We start from the raw sequence: 19,954 nt of genomic DNA on the forward strand, positions 1-19,954 counted from the left end.
ACCAACGACCAGCTACGAGCCACCCAGCGCCGCTGAAAGACGGAGACAGCCAGCTTTAAATATCCTGCACTCCAATCACCCGATCAGGCACACCTGCAAATGGGAGGAGCACAAAAAGGGACAACAAGACCAGCCTACAAGGCCCAGGGCTGTCACACTACAAAGGGGACAATAGCAGTTTTTTTGTGGGTAGTTATATTTAACCATGGCCGACACGGACTCACGCTACGTGGAGCGTTTAGGGATTGAAAGCGTCCTCTCTCCCCGACTGAGTTCATTCTTCCCGCTCCAGTGCGAAGCGTGATCACTTTCCAAGATAAATCATTTTCTGAAGCCTAATTTCCGTAACCATCCTCTCCAATGTTTTAGAAAGAGTCGGATAAAGCGCTGAAGTTGACGACCGGCGAAGAAAATCTCTTGCAGCATTTGGTTTTTCAAGCTGTCACCGATTAAACTGTTTATCTTCTGATACAATGCCACCTTACTCTGAGCAATTACAGCTGCGTAAAAGGCTGCTTCCGTATTAGATGAAAATCCTTTTCAAAGAGAAAACGAGGCTCCTCTCTGTGTGTCACCTGCTCCTTCTGCTTCCTGCCTGCTTTGCCGCTGTTTTCAGGTCGAAGGTGTTTGTTTGGCTCGGAAAATATCTTGATTTCTTTCTGTTTGCTGCAAATGAATCACTGCTGCGGTCCTGTGGGAAAGCAGCCCTCTCTCCCGCAGGCTCTTCTCTATTGTGTGTCTTAATAAGGCTCTCGAGAGCGTGCACTTACTTATGACGGAACTGGAGAAGGGCCATGAAAGACCATTGTGCTGCACATTTTGCCTATTAAAAGAGAGACGTCTGTAGCGGCGCCGTGTGAGTGCAGCCACGCTCCGGCCCGCAAGAATTCTGCTGTTTTTGAGATATTTGATTGTAGAGAGGCTGGCAGGCAGGCAGGCAGGCAGGCAGGCAGGCAGCGCTCATCTGACATTGTTTTCCATGTAATCAGCTCCCGCTCGCGCTTTCTATGATGGCCCCGCTCCTGCTCTACAGGCGGCCACGGACATGGCACCAAAAATAGCTGATTTTCTGCAACCCAAGTGACAGATTAGGTCTATTATGCGTTGCCTTGCAAAGGTATTCATCAGGTATGTTGGAGAACATTAATGAACAAGACCAAAGGAATACAGCAAACAGGTCAGTGAGAAAGTTGAGAAGTTTAAAGTAGTTTCTCTGCAGGAGGAGCTACAGAGATCCAGAACTCAGGTGGGAGAATGTGTTGACAGGTCGGTCGTTGGGCCTGAACATACAAACGAGTTTTTTCACTTTTTTTTGAGTTGAAGGCAATAGGAACAAGATCAGAGTTCATTCTGAACAGGACATTTCATAAATGAAAATCTTAATGTTAGTATCAATTTCAACTTTATTTATACATCGCTTTGTAAGAGATGTGCAATACTTTGGTATTGATGTGCAATACCAAAGTATACCAAATTAACTATACCAAAATAGTATTGCACATCAAGAACAATGAAATAATTGATAGCAATAAAAACAAACAAAAAATATTCACAAGAATCTTACTTCCAGAACCCCTGGGAAATCTGCATAGGGACCTCCCACAATGTCATTAGACTTATGATGTAAAAGTGCACAAAAATGAGCAGTTAATGCACCAAAAGGCAGGTGGAGATACTTTTGGTGAACATAGTAAACTTTCCCATCCATAAAGTTTGCCATTAGCCAGGTTGAAGCAGTCTTCTGTAAGAATGTTCTCTGGTGAAATACAAGTTTTCAGTCAACATTCAAAATGCTGTTTGTGGTGGAAATTCACGTCGGCACATCAGGTTGTTTGAGCTTAGTGAGACAAAACCTTTATATCAGCAAGAGCCGAGAGTCGCAGACCTAACAGCTGCGCACAACTTCTGTTAGCTATTTACAGAGGAGCTTTAACGAAGCCCCATCATGGTGTTTGTTCTTCCAACAACAGCACAATATTTTCCCAGCTGTACCTGAAATCAAACTGAGACTTAAATGAAAGAAATCAAAGCAGAAACACTCCTCATAGAAATATCTAGCAAAATCACCAGGATCAAACCTGAACTGCATATTTATTTTAAAAGACGATGTGAGATGATCTTTTCTCGACTCTTTTATTTCATAAGCTAAAGTGTTTTCCAGGGGGATTTTACGTGATAGATTTCCACTTCACTGCTATGCACTGCTGTTAGCTGTGCATATTTATGAAATGGAGAAGTTCACTCTTCAAAAAATGTCTCAAGACGTAATGCTAATTGATGATTGATATAACTACCTATCCAAATGAGGTGGTTGATGTTTTTTAATATTTTTACAGATAAATTAAAATTACCAGGTATATTAGGTAGAAAATATAGATTCCAATTTATTAATGACATTTTCCAATTCATCTTAATTTTGGAGTAACTAAACCCACAAACACTGAGCTACCAACCCAAAGCAATTTCAAACTGTGGGCCTTTTCTTTGTATCTACATTAATTTACACATCTGACTATTTTGTTACTTTTAATTAAATTAAAATTTTTTAGTTCATTGTTGATAAAAAGGCTCCAAAAGTTTGTTTTGAAATGTTTTTTTTTTTATGTGCAGTGTTTGGGGCCCCAAGTGCTTTGGCCCTCATGGCAAAAAGTTTGCACATCACTGATTTCAGTATCGTTGCTTGTGTGGGTGGGTGAGCAAAAAATCATAACATTTTTCCAGCACTTTGTGTTGATATGTTACACAAAATCCCAATGAAATCCTTAGTACTTTGCAGCATAATATGACAAAATGTGAGAAAACTCCCAGAGTCTGAATTCTTTCTCATAATATGAGTTACAAATCAGTGAGCACCTTTTTGGCGCCACTGATGCTTGTCGTTGCTTGTAGCCATTTTTCAGAAATGACGGATTTCTCCCCACCTGTTTCTTCTTAATAACATGCATCTGCATGAGAAACTGGAGAGTCTGCTGCCATTTTAAGTGAATTATACCCGTCGTTGATCACCCATAACACCAACGATAATCATGCCCACGGCTCTAGAATGCAGAAGTGCGAAGGCGAGCTCGTAGGCATTTGTTTTAATTGTCGCACTATAATGATTAAGTGGAAATTTGATGCGGTTTGACTGGGCTTCGGAAAGATGGATGGCCTGCAATGCTATCTGTTCTCCAAGTCAAGTCCTTGGCTCCATAACGGTTCACTGCTGCTTACATTAACACCGAGCTGGAGGGCATGATGTCTGGGAACCCCACCACCTTTTATTCCTCTCATACAATCGAACGTTCAAGTCACAACGTTCTCATGAGTCTGGCATTTGTCGTCGCCCCGGTCTGCCCTGAACAGTGTTTTAATTACTTCATTTCCATGTTAATTTTGTCCATTCTTTCTGATTCCATTTTTTTGTCTGCTTCAGGTGGAAGTTAAACGGTACAGAAGTCACTCCCAAAGCTGGATCTCACTACAGCCTTTCTGGAGGCAACCTCCGAATCAGCCGTCTGAACAAAGACCAAGACGCCGGAACGTACCAGTGCCTCGCATCCAACTCCTTCGGGACCATCGTCAGCCGAGAGGCCAGCCTAACCTTTGCTTGTGAGTTTTTTCCTCGCCTCTGGGCAAACTTCTTTGGCTTCTGTGGCTGCAAAAAAAAAGAAGATACATTGTTGCAACCGAGGATAACAACGCAAAAATGTTCTTTAAGTCTTTAAGACACGATTAACATGCTGGGGGGAGTTTTTCCCTTGGGTGTCATTAGCACCCGCTGTGTGCTGACTGGAGTTTACACTAGTCAATGCAGCAGATCAAACACCAGGCAACAATAAAGATGTGAAAGCATAAAGCGAGTTTCGGTAATTAAAAGAACTGCCACCGGTGATGCTGGCTGCCACTAAAGAGCTTTTATTTACTTTTTAACTGAATCTGTGCTTTCCTGTGGCATTATGTTGCTGTACTCTGAATTTATCAGGTAGGAGGGGGGAGAAAACAGACCTCAAAGCAAGAGAACTATAAGACGTGCATCAAAAGTTGTGCTGAGGCGTGATCTGGGAGGGATTGTGATCCGATGGTGTGCTAACAGGAGGCTCTGTTAATCAGACTGAACGGGCGGACCTCAGAGGACAGCGGTCTCTCTGGGTGACTGAATTAACAACTAGCCTCCAATAAGCACGTTGCCAAGGGAACAATGAAGTCCAATGGCAGAAAATGAGTTCAGATGTCTTCTCTTTCCTTTCATAGCTGAATGATGCGAGGGGGCTGCTACCTGGCAGATAAATCGATTTTTATCAATTAATACGTTTTTTTTAGTTACATTTTTGGAAAACCTTGTTTGTTTTTAAACCAATGCATTCCTTGAGTTACAGTATATATATAAATTCTAGAAAATGTTTTGATACCTTATTTATGCATCAAAGCGTATGTTCCTAACCCTTATCAGATTTTCATTAAACTAAAAACAAAATTCCATGACAGATTGGTTGTTTCTAGAAGGCAGAGAAGATCAATTTTATTTTATTTTTTTACAGATTATCCATCTCATAACAGTCACGACAGTGACGGCTTCAACAAATATGTAAAGAAATAATTTTTATAAAATGTACATACTGCAGCTGTAAACCTATTACAGTGCTGAGGAGCACTCCCTCTGGGCAGCGGCCAGTCAACTGGCTGATGGAAGGGAATTCACTTCTCAGAAGCTTGCAGGATGCTCTCCCTGCTTTTCCTCCACATGCTACAGCTTCAGAAATAAAGCTGACAGAGGTGAGATGCTCTCTCTTTCAAAGCCATTTGTTCAATGTGTGGAAAAAGTGCAAATCTCCTGTGGGAAGCATCACACAGAAGAAGTCATCGACTTTTGAAGCAAGTGTCTGAGGACCGATTTATACCTAATTGCAAGCCTGGAGACAGTGATGCAACTGTGAGCACTGACTCTATTGTAATCAAGTACGGAATGCCAGTAAGGCCAAAAGTTATGTGCTGGTGTTGTTGGTCTGCTGTAGTCCATATGCAAAGCACCCTGTACCACAGCAGCAGAAATCTTCTTATCAGCCCTCCCTTCTCTTTGGTCTCTGTTAAGACAAACAAGTCGGTGCAACACACAGACTTTGTTCATAGCTGATTGTTCCTGCTTTATTTCTCCATCGAACACAGATAGAATTGGTTTTTATACAGATCCATGTCTCTATTGGGCTGAGTCTTAATGTCATGAGTGTGTTTTCTGGATGGGTGAGGAAACTTGTCTCCATTTATAGATTTTCAGTGTACAAATTAAAGTGGAAACTTGACCATTGTGTTGTGTTTTTATGTTTCATTTTTATATTCATCTTTAGGACAAGGGAAGCACCATGAGTGGCTGTTTTTAATCCAAAATCGTCAAATAAAATCTCAAAGAAAAATGCAGAGTGTTATTAACCAGAAACACAATACTGTCTGCTTTGAAATCTGATTGGTCTGCAGTAGAAAAATATTGTAGTTTGGAAAATGACTAGTTTTCAATCCAATTGCACTCTTGTTTTTTAAGGGTCATGTTTTGTGATTTATTGAGATGCGTTGAAGAATGAGGACAATGCACGACTCTGCGGACTTGTCCAGACACACCTGCAAAAGTTCAGGACAGTTTTAGAAAATATAATTTATGTACTTTATGTACCAGAGCTATTTTGCTTTTTAAACTGTGGATTGGTTTTAGATTGGTTATGTTTTAGAGGGGCATGGGCTCAAGTCTGGTAGATTAAAATTTCCATCAGGTGACAGAAGTTAGAAGCAGATAACTTTGACAGTTCTGAAAATGATAAAACCCAGAATACTTTAATGCAGAATCAGCATTCTCAAACTCTTTTATGCTAATGTTTGAAGAACACGATGATGGATTGTTTGACTGATCTCAGGGATTTTAACTGACAGCCCCAGACTCCATATTCCTGGAGCTTCAGTGAGTCAATAACTCCCACCACTGTACAATCATTACTGGTCAGGTGAATTGATGACACTGCCAGCAAATGACTGATAACTGCTCAGATTAGATTCTGAGGTTTAGCATTTGGAGACAAGGCCACCAATCTGTCTCAGGCCATTTGTTTGGCCCCCTGGAGCTGTGGAAAGTCAATCCATGATCCCATTCTGCTGGTGGATTTCCACTGTGATGAGATGACAGTTCCATCAATTGTTGGGGCTCTGACCTTACCAGTCTTCAGTCGCCGTCACAGAGCCGGGGAGGGGTGTTCACCGTGTGTATGACTGGGTGTCATCTATCTTCTTTATTACTCATGGAATAGCTTAATTAACTCTGTACCATGATTGAATGGTGAGGACCCAAGCAAGTAATTTAAAGGGCAACTGGTATTTCTGGAGTGTCATATAATTATTTATAGAAGTTTAAAGGAATCCCAGACAACAACTCTCTACACGAGACATAAGTTACTTTTAGACAAGAACAGTTTTTAATTACCCCACCTCTGTGTTGTGATGGCCGTTTGCTCAAGGTGGAGCAACAATCATATCCACATGACTTTTAGTTGCTCGTTTACTTAACATATGCCTGACAGATCCACACTTGCTTGTAAACTTGAAATGTAGCACACAGGTAAAATGACACTGTTTCAAGAAAACTAACTATCGAGGAGCTCTAATAGTATTTTGGCTTAGGCAAAGTGATTAAAGAAAAACCTGAATTTCAGAGTTTCAAAGAGGCCATTAAGTGTCAAGTAGGCAGTGGTGTCCTGTCAGAGCCAGCAGAGCCTTCTCTGCTAGCCCTGGGTGTAGTAGTTTTATCATCTGCATTCCTTTAGTGAACCCTGGCAGTAAATATGAACTTTATTTATGGTGTCATTTTGTTCTAGCATCTTGATTCAGCTCTTTTGTTGTCGCACAGAAAATGAGATCTTGTTGGTGTAGAGCCCTGAAAACATGTTATGAACGTGATATTGTTTAATAGGTATATTGTTCATATTGGGCAAGCATTTATTTGATTTAGTATTTAGTTAGAACAATTCAATTGGTTTATGGCTAAATATGTGCTCAAACTATTTTATTTTTTTATTTCATAAATTTCTGTCATGATAATACCCCTTTAAGAATGTCGCAATGCATGAAAGTTGAAAGTTCATGACCTATGATTATTACAGAGAAAGAGAAAACTACACACGCTGTATGCTCGAAATGTGGATTTTGTTTAATAAAGTTGCACAAAAGCTAATTTGAGTTTCTTAAGTTCTTTTTAAGGGTGCAACATTAACTTCATGATGCTTTGCATGCAACATGTTTCAGGAGTTCACTGAAGTCAATTTTGTGTAGTTATCCTGAAAAATATATTTCTAAAAATGACTCATCTTCACAGACTTGTTAGTCGTTAATGATAAGTTTCCCATTTATGCATGCATCGCTGACGAAGGATCTGTAACCTGAACTAAATTACCCATGTCAATCTCGTAGAAAAAAAGGCTAAATATTATGTAGTAGAATTAGTTTAGAAACTAATTACTATAAAAATTAGAAAATGATCAACTTTTAAAATTTCAGCTGTAATTGTTACTATAAAATGCAGAATTAGACAAACTGAAATAAACCCGTATAAACCCGTCATGCTTAACAAAGAGCTAGCGACAGTTAAATTACAACTATCAAGAAAACATGCTTTATTAACAAAAACTGGCAACATAAAAAATACATCAATCCATCCATTTTCTTCCGCTTATCTGGGGTCAGGTCGCAGGGGCAGCAGCTCCATAAAAAGATATTTTTAAAAAATACATCAACTTAACAGAGAAACACTTCTGAAACACAGAGTGAACTACGTTCAGTGCTGCACTGGGCTGTCTGGAGAAGTTGAAGGACGATTGTGTGGCAAGTTTTTATGACGAGAACAAACTTCATGTATGATTTTGATTCTTTCTTATTTATAGAAAACACCACAATTGCAAAGTTGTGTTTTTTTTACATAAACAGAAAATTGAAATTTTTGCACACATTTGTAATGGAAATGCATAAAGCTAGCTAACGGTGCCTTTATCCTGTTGAAAGCAAAATACAATCCTAAAACACAACAATGTCGTCAGCAAAGTCAGAGCGTCTGGTTACTGCAGCAGAAGTGGCCTCAGTGTCAAGTTATTGCAACATTTGAGCAGCTTTATGTGAATCCTGTAACAGTAACATGTGTAACATTTGTGATATTGGAGAGTTATTTACTTAAGGCAACACATCTTTCAGTTCAAGTTCCAGTTATACATTGGGATGTTAGAATCAAACAAAAAGATGAATAAAGCATCTACTGAATTCTTAAAACTACAGATGAAATGACATAAGATTTTATTTCCCTTCTCAGACATGTGCCAAAACTATATCCAGTTCCTGTGAGTGTGCTCCAACTCCTTTTTGAAATTCACACCTTTAACACTCAGGCGAGGAGTGAGGCTTCAGCTGCAGCTCTACCTCTCTCTGGTAAAGATCAAAACCTTGAGCTGGTAATGAGCTCTAAGCAAAGCAGGAGTGTGATTTTGACATAAGACTGAGCCTCCTCACACCTCTAACAAGCTAACCGGCAAATGGAGCTGTGGGAGTCAAAGTCGGAGTCGGATAAATCATTGAATATGCATTTCTGTTGTGTTTCAAATCCTGCCAAATCTTTAATCTGACCCTAAGTAGCGCGTTGGGATTGCTGTAAAGTAATAGAACTACTGCACACTCCTTTGAAACGCGATGCAAACACTAGAAGCCATACTGGAACAAGTCAAGCAACAGGTTAATCAGACTAAAAAGGTGATTCAATATTTTTTTCAGTAGTTTTCTGATTTCTGAAAGCCTTTTTTGTTAGACCTGTCAATACTTTTAAGTTCTCCTCAAGACCTGTGATTAGTAGTGTAGAGCCCTGAAAACATGTTACGAACGTGATATTGTTTAATAGGTATATTGATCATATTGGGCAAGCATTTATTTGATTTAGTATTTAATTAGAACAATTCAATTGGTTTATGGCTAAATATGTGCTCAAACTATTTTATTTTTTTATTTCATAAATTTCTGTCATGATAATACCCCTTTAAGAATGTCGCAATGCATGAAAGTTGAAAGTTCATGACCTATGATTATTACAGAGAAAGAGAAAACTACACACGCTGTATGYTCGAACCGTGGATTTTGTTTAATAAAGTTGCACAAAAGCTAATTTGAGTTTCTTTTAAGTTCTTTTTAAGGGTGTAACAGTAGCAATTTAGATGATTCTACAAAAACTAGACATAACACTCAAATACCCCAAGTAAGCTCAGCTCTATTAAAATATGACGATAGTTTATTATTCATTTATTATTATATACTTCAGTTTTCAAAATGGCACAGTTTTCATGTCAAATAAATTCCAAAAAGTTCAAGTGGTGAATAATGGAATCAAGTAAATGCTCTTTCAAGTTTTTGAAACTTTTACTTTTATGAGACCCTGATAAACTAGTCTTGTGCAAAGGAAATATAAAGTAGTGTAAATATGTACTTTTACATTCGGTAGTATGATTTCCATTTTACAAAAACATTTATCCAACCTGATAGGAAACCAGTCAGTTTTCTCAAACCTACAAGTAATTTATATTTTCATATTAACCTTATAGGCTAGCTTCTGAAAAAAAAAACAGTATTGAGATAAAAGTCACAATATACATTAACAGCAAAGCACTCAGAACCTTTCAATTTATTTGTCCAAAAGTGCTGCAAAACATCACAGATTGTTGGACTTGGGCTGTGATTACAGTAGTTTTATCAATCACTGTGCAATTTCAAAAACAGAATAGTTCCAAATTGGATCATTTGGCATCATGCTGTGCAGCAGTGGTCAGCTGCCAAAAACTGGCAGAGTGGATTGATATGTTTCATAATTAACATCGGTTTACCCAACAAATCCACTTAGACAATATGCAAACCCCTGAACCTTAATGCAACAGCAACAATCACTTTAGTACTCAAACTACAGCAGTGTATTAAAAGTATAGTTATAAATGTAAGAGTGTTCTTCTTGGTGATTCTGAATTTCTTTCTTTTCACTTTCTTTTCTTGCCACAGATGATAAAATATTTTCTGTTCCCAATGTTGACCCTTAATTTGAAGAATGGAACCTCTTTTTGTGAGATGAAAAACCAGTTCATAACTTCTCCATCTGCCGTCGTTATTAGCATACGAATAAAGAAAAAAAAAAAATGTGTTCAAGTTTTAATAGCTTACTTTGAATAGAAATAAATAACGTTTGCCACTTAACTCTGCTGATCTTACTGCAGTTCCTGTATTTCTCAAAGGAAAGGATTTTAGTTTGTCCTGGTAAGAGGTTTTGTTTTTTTTTTCAGAGATGCCGCTTTCCTTCCACATGCAAAAACATCAGGTAATGTGTTTTTGTAAATTCTAAGTTGAAATTGATTATCTTTATCATGGACGACCTTCGTCTTTATCATGGAAAGACATTTTCAAGAATATTTGCTTATAACATTTGTTCTATTTGGTTTTGATGCAAAGATAAATGCCTAACATGCTTTGAGACGGCTCAGTATTTCAGTATTTCTTTTTCACTAGTCCATAAAAATTGATTATTTTGACTCTACGTGAAGGTCAAATAATAATCTCATTAAATTTGGTCGTTGAATTGATGATGGAATTGTGATTCTATCTCTCTGTCAGATGTGGGAGCCTGTGATTTTTACATTTTTTACAGTTGATCAGTTATCTGCTTCCTGAGTTGGTCATTTAGCTCCTGGTGTCTGGGGATTTCTCCCTGTAGTTTCATTAAGCAGCCATCAGTAATATCTCCGTCTTATTCCAGGTGACCTAAAAAACATTATTGCTGTTGCTCAGATTGGATTCTTTGTGTCTCTTCAGACCAGCACGTTGATCTAATCTTAAGTCATTTCACATTTTTAGATAGCCTATTATTTCTCAGTGTAATTTCTTAAGCAACTTTGTTAAATTTTCCTCCATTTCGGGAGCCAGATGAGCCATAGAGACGCTTTCCTGATGAAACCTTTGAAAAAATAATATTGCTTGGTTAGTGTTTGGTGCTCCGCCACGTCGTCAAGGTTACGCTCAGAACCAGCAGGGACTCGGAACATTCCGTCGCTCCAAACTTTTGATGGATGATGCTACTTTTTTGCAAGGGTTGTGCCTGTCATCCCCCTGAGAGGAGGATAAGTGATTGCCGCTCAATATACACCCAACCTGATGAGTATTTCCAATCGATTCTGTATCAATTATTATGTAAAAGATGTATACTCATATTTTATACTGATGAACAGGCTGTGTTTTTTTTCTACATGGGGTGGCTGTGCTTTGGCTGCAGTGACAAACCTTATTCAGTGTTCCACAAGCCAGAGATGCCAGAAGGTCTGACTCTTAACAAAGAAACAGAGCCTGGCTTGACACATCCAGTGGGAGGGTGTATATATTCAGGTATTGCAGATATACAGTGTCTCATTAGTGTCAGGCAAGTTCACTTTTGGCTGAACACACAAGTGACGATTCCAGATGTAGCCAGAGAGGTCTTTAGAGGGGGTTAGACAGAAACGCCTCATTTAGATGCAAATAAATCCGTTAGATTTCTTTCAGCCGCTCTGATAGCATGGAGCGAACATATTGACTTAGTTAATGAGGCATAAATAGCTTATCGGGTTTTTTCTGGCTTTCACTTTTATCTGCACTGAGCTATCAAAGTATAATAACGCAGCATCGGACGCCATCAGGGTTCCAGTGCAACCTGGAAGTGACTGGGTTCAGATCCCAAGACTTTCCAGACCTGGAGAGGATTGGTCAAATATGAATATGGAAGAATATTTTGTTGCTGCAGCTAATTTTTTTTCCCTATTGTTTTTTGTTGAATCCTTCTTTCTGGACTTCTTTGCTTTTTTCTTTGTGCTTTTCCTTCCTTAGTTTTATGCTTCTTTCTGCCCCTCTGTTCTTCTTTTCCCCTCCGTTTCTCCCTTTTACTCTTCTTACTGTGTTTCTTTGTGTCTTCTGTTCCTTCCTCCATTGTTGTTTTAAAAAAAAATGACTTAAACACTCAAAACAACTCCATGGTGTAACGACAAGGCATTGTGTTTGTTTCCCATATGGACCACTTTAGATCACTTTAAAAGTTTTGCCCTGCTATGATGACCCAACCCACATACAGCTGCTTTTCAGTTGTAATGGAAAATGACCAGAATCATGTATTGTTGACTGAAGCCAAGTATTGAGTAGGTACCAGCGAAAAAAAAACATGAGATTTTGCAATACTTTAAGCCCTTCTATTTTGTAAAAAAAAAAAAAAAAAAAGTCCTGTTGTTTTTTTTGTTTGTTTTTTTTAAAAGTATGTAACTTGTAATTGCGTATTTGTTGAAACTGTCTCTATGTTGTGACAGTGTGGGAGGAAACAATCTATGAAAAAATGTGAGCTCCTCTGCCTTCTCCTAATGCTGACTAGAAACAACCAATCAGAGCCAGGCGGCAGGTCTTAATGCTGCCTATCATGGTTGTGTAAATGCTACCACTACAGCTTCTTCCTGATGGCAGATCCTGGTGTAAATGCTCAGGCTAGTTAGCATGGCCACAGATGACGGCGGATAAACAGTTTTCCTGGAATGTTAAGCTGTTTCTCCACCGTTAGCACATTGAGGAGCAAACTGTCCCTACATAATTGGCAGCGCTAAGATCCTCCTTCTCACTCTGGTTGTTGTTGTCTGATTAGTTTAGGTTTTTTTTCAGATTTTGATGGTACCCCAGAAAGGAAGTAGAGGAGCTCAGTCTTTTTACTGTCGCAACATAGTGACACTATTAACTGGTCTAACTGAACTCTGTCTGGCAAAGTTCTGTCTGCTTTGATTCTATAGGTCTGAAGTGGTATTTGGACTGTTGTTTGTAAGAAATGACATTATTTGATCATATTAAACTTTTGATAGTGACTAAAAGAGGCAAAAAGACAAATAACTTATGCACTCACACTCACTACTACACTCCCATTAGAATTATTATAATGAACATCTTTGGTAGAAAGTGAAAACAATCCAAGAAAACTAATACAGTTTGCAGTTTGTCAAAACTTGGTGTGTACATTACCAAAAATGCAACTCTGTACTCTACAGGTCAATGGAAAATCAGGTGATTATTTTTTGGGAAGGCCCAGCTTAAAGAGAAGGAATTCCTAAAGTTGTGTTTCCTCTGGAAATCTACTCACAGATATGCTGATTCAGCTTTAAACCTGTTGGACTTCAGTAGTTCACACTTTGTCGTCTGCCTCATTTATTTTTGGCATCAGATCTGTGTAGCATCGTAAGCAAAAGCCCTAAAATAACCATCCTGATGTGTAAGTTCCGGCACATCAACCCACACACACCTGCGCATGTCATGTATTATTCTGCCGGCGCCACTCGAAGACGTGGAAGCGATCCTTACGGAGCAGCAGGTTGTGATGAATCTGACGGTCACGGTTGGTCAGCCCCGTTGGAGTATGATTAGTGGCCCTGGCATTTGGAAAGCGCATATGTCAGGGATGTGATGATCAGCCTAATCTGGATCATTGTTTGTAATGCCAGCCCAGGTTTGCAATAATTGATGCTAATGGACCTGGATGGGACATCACTTTTACTTATTCCGAGGAAATTATTCATCGTTAGCTGCTTTCCTTCAGAGAATCACAGGGAAGCTTTTTGTATAGAAACAGTCAGAAGCATTCTGGGTGTCTTTGACTGAAAGGACCTGTGTTCTCCATCGAGGCAGGCGTCTTTGCTTTTATGCTTTCTTTTCAACACTTACACATCCGCATGGACTTTGAAAGGCGTTCCTCCGGTTGAGCCCACGCCGTCCACCGTGGACAGACTGAAAGGCATCAGTCTCATTGCAGATGACGCTCTGCTGCTCCCACCAAGCCCACTTCCAACAACAATGCTTTCTTTTGCTCTTTTTTTGGGGCGGCTGAGAGTGGATGGTTAAAGGTGGAAGATGAGGCGATGATGGTGGGAGTCATCGGACACGGCCAACAATTGCGGCGTGCTTTCAACGCGGTGTGGGGGGGGGCAATGAGCGGCTCTAGTGAACTACACATCCCCACTTCATGGCTTTGATCTCAGCCAAAAATGAAACCAAAAAAAGGACGTTTTTGGGGGAGACGGGGGTGATTCAATTCAGAACCTTAGATCTCTCTTGCTTTTGTTGACTTTGTTCTGTTAGCTCATTTTTTGGTAAGGCTTGGGTGCTTTTATCTAACCTTCTGTCGTTTCTTTAGATGAAAGTAAGTGGTGGGGTTAGTACACCCCCCCCCCTCCCACCGCCCAAAATAAGAAAGAAAGCAATTTTTGAGAATCTAAAAAGCCCCTCCTAAAAATAGTACTGTCAAGCCATTTTTTATTACTAACATTGCAAAAACATAATATTTTGTCAAGTATTTTTGGTTGAGTTTCTGGTGCAAATATCTCATTACATTTGACTAAACAAACTTCTAAGTAACTTTTCAGTAAGATGTAGGAGCTTGTTTGAAGTCTATAATTTCTTAGTATTGATGAAAAAGTATTACTTCCACTGGCAGATTGTTTCACTTCTGGGAAAAAATGAGATAATCTCCCAATGGAACAAATACTTTTTCATCAATATGACATAACACCTGTCATGAACATGAAGAAGTCTTTATGAATGTTTATGACTGTTGTCATGAAGTGTCATTCAGTAAATAATGACACTTTTAATGCAAAGTTGCTCTAAAAGTTCCATTGAAAGTCCATTAAAAGTGCCAACTTTGCATGATTTTGTAAATAATGACAATGTAATGCAAGTTGGCATTTAATAGACTTTCAATGCAACTTTTAAAGCAACTTTGCATTAAAAGTGTCATTATTTACTGAATGACACTTCATGACAACAGTCATAAACATTCATAAAGACTTCTTCATGTTTATGACAGATGTTATGCCAGTCTTATGCACACCCCTTCAAATAAAGTGTTACCAGAAATTATTGACTTTAAACAAGCTCATATCTAGGCCTGTCACCATAACAAATTTTGCTGGAGGATAAATCGTCGCAGACGTTATTGTGATAAATAATAATATTGTTTTGAGACCATTTTCATGTAATTTAATGGTAAAGACATAATAATGCAAGAACACATTCTCAAAGATCAATAAACTTTAAATTCTATTGAACATTTAACACTGGAACTGGAAGACATTTTAGATATACAAAATGAATTGTATTGAAAACTACAAATGAAATGGATTATGGAGTGCCTGTAAACAAGAATGTCCTTCAGAAAAAGGCTAGTTGAGACAGAAAGACTTTTGTCATTCAGTTTTTGTCAGAGGAGACGAGACAAAACATAAAGTTGAAATTATTGCTCTTTTTTTAAATGATCATGCAATTAATTGATGTATTGCTTATTTCCACAAACCTACTGTATTTTGCTGAAAAGTTACTTATGAATTAGTTTTGTTTAACTTGATGTACTAGGATGTTCCCACTAGAAACTAGACCAAAATAACTTGGTAAAATGTTGTGTTTTTACAGTGAAATTCTTGCCTTGCTGCTTTACTAAAACACCACTAGCAGAAAAGGGACGAAGTTAATTAGAAAATAAAATAAAACAGCAGAGTGGATGAATTAGTGACAAGCTTTCATCAAAGATCTCTGATCAGAAATGCCAGGCAGAGATAAAACCCTCTGCGAGGAGCGAAGTCAATTAGCCTTGCAACAACATTAATCACCTTTGAGCGACAGCTAAGAGATAACGACAAACACTCCTCAAACAAAACTAACCAGAGGAAATGAAAACAAGCCGCTTGATTTGGGCACAGTGGAGCAGACCGCGCGCTCTCACTCCGTTTGGCTGCCCGCTTTTCACAGTCCGGTAAATATAATTAAGAGCGACGGCAGCTTGTCGTGTTAAAAACGACTTGCCAGCAGAGAGTTTATCATCCGCCGTGCGGACCGCGACTTCATCCTGGATGCTCAATTATTCTGCCGAGGGGATGACATGTTCTCCTCCAGAGAGGAGCGCTGATGAACATTAATCAGATGAGTGGATTAACATGTGGAGTGAGAACAGATCCAGACACACCAGGTGGCTTTTTTACTGTTTTTCTTTAGAAGAAAGATTAAAAATGCTGCATTTTGAGTTTTAGTTCTCACTAGACTAACTATGACAGGAGACGTTTAACAGCTACAAAGTAATTGCAGGAAAATGTTAGACTGATGTCAGTAATTGGTGGTTTATCATATAACATGAAGAGGAATTATTACTATTATCATTAGAGTTTCAATGGATCTTCAAAGTCACGTCCATCCTGGACAGATTTCCTAGGTAAAGTAATACAAAAGGGAATGTGAGAGAATTAACTAAAAAATCTAATTAAAAAAAGAAATGGATATGAGTACAAAAATAAAACAGACTTGCACTTAATATTTAGTTTTAAGGTGATGTGATGATTATGACCATATAACTATATACAGTCTGGTGAAGCCTGTACAGATGGGACCAGACGATTGGCAGTAGGATTTAATAAGCACTGACTTCTTCCTACTCCTTGTTGAACTGGATATGAAAGATTTGTTTTTCATGTTTAAATATTATTCCTATTTGTTTTATGGTTGGATACAGCATGTTGCCAAAGCCAGTTTCTTTAACGATGCGTTTTAGTGACTTACCTTGGCTTGTTGGACAACTGTCGACTCAGCAGTCTTCCAGCGATGGAGGTCTATGTGTAGACTTTCAAAATAAAGCCATTCTTTATTAGTCTTTTGCAATATTATAATTTTTTGAGATTGCGAATGTCATTATGAAAGTATAAATAAATAAAATGTGTGTAATGAATAAATATAGTGAATGATTTGTACATTTTGTATTGAATTAGCAGATTATTTGGCTTTTCCGTGGTATTTTAGCTGAGATGTGTTTGTAAATAGCAGAACAAAGCACACCCATCCTTAACTGGCTCTGTTTTAGTTAAAGCTGTGGTTGCAAAATTTCTAAGTAGCAAAGCGAAGAGCTGCTGAGGCCAGCGATTGGCAAACTAGGGGCCAGACACCCCAGATGGGGGAGCGGCGATGCGGTGCAGCGGCGAGGCGCGTGACCGGGGTCAGAAGCCGTTAAGTTGAGTAAAGCTGCTCCAGGCTGAAACAATAACACAGCAAGAGAGCTTTCAGACCTCCATCGCTGTCTGGTTTCAGGGTACAGACAGCAATGCATAAAAAAACGAAACAAAAAAACAATCAGTCAAACTTGCAGTCAAACTTCCTGTCTTTTTCCTGTTGACGTTACATTTATTTTTAGCTAAATAGGTTTTAATGAAGACTGTTGGCAACATCTCCCTCCTGTCACATTAACACCAGCATTTCTTCCTGCTGCTGCTGATGCTGTGACTCACTTCCCACTGCAGCTGGTGAACACAGCCAACCAGGTAACATCCCCTCCTCCATCCAGCAGCATGAAAACAGAGAGTTGTACCAGAAGGTTGCTCTCTGCTAACCCCGTAGTCCAGTCTGTAGTTTGCTTCCACTCAGCAAAATAACTTGAGGCTTTTTAAAATAAAAAATGTGTGTTTTCTGGTGCCAGAGGTCGGCAGTGGATCAGTAGAGAGAGTTTCTGGAATCGAACCCTGGGCGTCTAATAGCCTCCGACTGTGAGGCAGCAGCTCTACCTCTATGCCACCCACTGCCCCTAACTTGAGTCTTTTATATTTCAGCTGTTCTTTTTTTATGGGGGTGGAATTGCTATCCATAAATACATATTCAATGACAAAACAAGAACTTGGAATTCCTAATCCAAACAGGGTCAAAACTATACGTATAGACCCCAAAATATACATGCTCCACCACTAACATTAAATCAAGTTTTCAAGTTCATTTATATAGCACATTTCAGCAACAAGACTTTACAAAGTGCTTTATTTCATGAAAACATACAAACATCATAAACACATCATACTGTCACCAACTGTGAAACCAGAAACAAACGTGACATTTTGTCAAGTTCCATCATGAAAATCATCAATAACCATCAAATATGTTGATCAGTTATTCTGGGTCAAAAGCAGATCTAATGAGGTGGGGTTTAGCCTTCATTTAAAGGAACTCAGTGTTTTGGCTGTTTTGCATTTTTGTGGAAGTTTGTTCCAGATTTGTGGCACATAGAAGTTGAATGCTGCTTCGTGTTTTTTAATCAGCTGAAGCTGTCTGATTGATTTGGTCTGATTGACCTTGCAGAGACCTTGCAGTACTCTTCAGTAATCAATGCGACTAAAGATAAACACATGTATAAGTTTCTCTAGATCCTGTTACGGCATCATTCCTTTAATCCTAGAAATGTTCTTTAGGTGATAAAAGCCTGACTTTGTAACTGTCGTTATATGACTTTGAAGGTTCAGGTCTGAGTCCATCACCACAAACTGCAATGTTTTCATAGCCATCCTCAACTTCTGGGACAATTTTGTCTCCAGCTGATGACTCTGCTATTTCAGAATTCATTTCAATTTGAACACTTTTTGAGCATTGTCCATACATGTTCAGAACTGCTGAAGTCAGGGCTTCAGCCTCCCATCGTCTCTAACAGCAGCTCTGTTGAAGCTGTTTCAGTCATCTGGCTCACTGATATCCATGTGACATGGGCCTTAATTTTTACATTAAAGAGGCCAAAAGTTTTTTTTTTTTTTTTTTAAAGTTAAACCATCCAAATGTACTTTCTGTCAGTATTGGTATAAAGGTCAATCTTTTTCTTTTCCAAATATGTCTCTTAACTTTAAGTCTAATATACCTGTAATGTATTTGTGAACATTTCAGCGACAAGTATTTCAAACTTCTCTACACGAGAACAACATAGTCCAGTAGCCAATTACAAAACAAGCAATAAACATAATTTTTTTTCAAGATCATCAAACAATATACATCAGATATTTTGATCAATGTTCTAATTTTTTATGAATCAAATGCAGCTCTAAACAGGTGGGTTTTTAGTCTTGATCTAACTGCATAAAAGCTGGATGCTGTATAAATGATGCATTGGTTTGGAAGTGCAAGAAAAATACATAAAATATGGCGATGTAAAAAGTCTGAACTGAACATAGTTGTAGGCCTACCATGATAACAAATTTTCTGTGCATAAAATTGTACCAGAAATTATTGCGGTAAACGAATAATTTGAGACCATTTTCAACTAATATAATAAAAATGACATAATAATACGAGCACACTAAATAAAAAAACAAAAAATCTTTCATTTCTAAAGAATATTTAACACTTAAACTGGAAAACATTTTAAACAATAAATGAAATTAATTATGAAGTCTCTGTAACCAAAAATGAAAGAAATCAATAGTCATTCAGCTTAGACAGGGAAATCAGGCAAAAGTGGCAGGTAGTGCAGACCAAAATGTTTGCAGCGTTCTTCAAAATGACTTTTCAGTGATATTAAAGGGGAGCATCTCTTTGTCGTGCTCATTTTAATTGATCATGCGATTAACTGATTTATTGCTTATAGTGACAGGCTCACATAGTTTTAGGTAAAACTGAATCAAGTGACAACAAAATGTTGCCTCCTAGAGTCAGACACACCCACTGGACCCTGATGGCATCAATCTGGCAATAATTCAGAAACATAAAAAAAAATCTCCCTCCAGTAGGATTTAAATAACTATTAGCTCAGCAGTGAATGAAGCTTAAGAGCAGACTTATGCTTAAAGAAATAATTTGAGACTTGACTGATAATGAAATTTGCCTGTGGCCAATAATGACATATTATCTGACCTCGCAGTACTCTTCATAAATCAGCGAGCCCAATAATTTTACATTTAGATCACTTGGTGCTGAACTAATCAGTAATCTCATTTGAAAGTGGACTGCTGGCAGTTTTTTTTTTGGCAACATGTGAGGTTGCAAGGAGAGGCGCCATGCCCACAGCGCTGCTCACCACATGGAACTTGACAATCCATCCATCCATCCATTTTCTGCCGCTTATCCGGGGTTGGGTCGCGGGGGCAGCAGC

General features: G+C 38.6%; 1 protein-coding gene across 2 annotated transcripts in view; it reads left to right on the plus strand.

Annotated features, from left to right (window-relative positions):
- The window catches only part of cntn4 (contactin 4), a 246,126-nt gene that overhangs the window by 85,287 nt on the left and 140,885 nt on the right, over positions 1-19,954 (plus strand). For both annotated transcript variants that reach the window (XM_008410160.2, XM_017304953.1), the window contains exon 4: positions 3,416-3,591. In XM_008410160.2, coding sequence (XP_008408382.1) covers positions 3,416-3,591 — 176 coding nt within the window. The remainder of the gene's footprint in view (positions 1-3,415; positions 3,592-19,954) is intronic.

Source organism: Poecilia reticulata, linkage group LG5 (assembly GCF_000633615.1).
Source record: "Poecilia reticulata strain Guanapo linkage group LG5, Guppy_female_1.0+MT, whole genome shotgun sequence".
In the NCBI taxonomy this organism is placed as follows: Eukaryota; Metazoa; Chordata; class Actinopteri; order Cyprinodontiformes; family Poeciliidae; genus Poecilia; species Poecilia reticulata.